At 37.3% G+C, this 999-nt stretch overlaps 1 protein-coding gene across 1 annotated transcript in view; it reads left to right on the forward strand.

Annotated features, from left to right (window-relative positions):
* Positions 1-781, forward strand: part of LOC106879829 (ATPase WRNIP1) — a 4,473-nt gene extending 3,692 nt beyond the window's left edge. Inside the window, exon 2 of the mRNA XM_014929534.2 lies at positions 530-781. Within this exon, the coding sequence (XP_014785020.1) occupies positions 530-766 (237 nt within the window). The 3' untranslated portion in view covers positions 767-781. The remainder of the gene's footprint in view (positions 1-529) is intronic.
* The last annotated feature ends 218 nt before the right edge of the window (positions 782-999 follow it).

A 999-nucleotide genomic window follows, 5' to 3' on the forward strand; every position in this document is an offset into this window, starting at 1 on the left:
ATAATAATAATAATAAATGATAATAATAATCTGTTTTACTAAAGGCACAAGGCCTGAAATTTGGGGGTTGGGGACTAGTCAAATACATCGATACCAGTATTTCCCTTTTACTTAATTTATCGAATCTGAAGTGATCAAAGGCAAAGTTGACCTCAGTGGAATTTGAACTGAGAATGAAATACTGCTAAACATTTTGTCTCCAGAATGGTAAGGGGCTAAGTCGATTACATCGACCCCAGAAATTATCTTTATTTAATGAAAATTTAATAAAATTTAATCATAAGTATGTGAAATTATGCTAAATACAACTAAACTGGAAACGTTTTCTCCCTGGCTATATCGGCAATTCTGAAAACTTTTGGGTGTGAATTTTACATGAGTAGAAGCTTTTTTTTAACAAATATTATCCAGAAAAATCACCTGCGTAAATTACACAGGTGCGCTAATTACCGTTTTCTTCAGTTTTCTTATATACCAGATAATGCTTCATGGAAACTATATTAATGTCGTTCTTATTTTGTTTTGGTAGGACTGCTTACTTCCGCATGTTGAGAACGGAACATTTATTTTGCTGGGCGCCACCACAGAAAACCCCTCATTCCAAGTAAATTCTGCTCTTCTTAGTCGGTGCCATGTTGTAGTCTTGGAGAAGTTGAGTGTGGAAGAAGTGTCGACAATATTACGGAATGCCGTGGAATCCTTAAAGCTTAAATGTTTTTCTGACGCCAGTGAAATAGACAAACTTGCAGCTGATAAAGAAGGGTAAGAGATTGTTGTTGATGGTATTATCTTTATTATTATTATTATTATTATTATTGCGAAGACTTATTGGGGCAAGCGAAAGCGAATTTGTGATGGCACCTGTGCCCAGCATCGCCTTTCTGGCACTTGTGCAGGTGGCATGTCTAAGGATTTTCGAGCGAGATCGTTGCCAGTGCCCCTGGACAGACTCTTGTGCAGGTGGCACATAAAATACACCATTTTGAGCGTAGCCGTTGC

Source organism: Octopus bimaculoides, chromosome 30 (genome assembly GCF_001194135.2).
Source record: "Octopus bimaculoides isolate UCB-OBI-ISO-001 chromosome 30, ASM119413v2, whole genome shotgun sequence".
In the NCBI taxonomy this organism is placed as follows: Eukaryota; Metazoa; Mollusca; class Cephalopoda; order Octopoda; family Octopodidae; genus Octopus; species Octopus bimaculoides.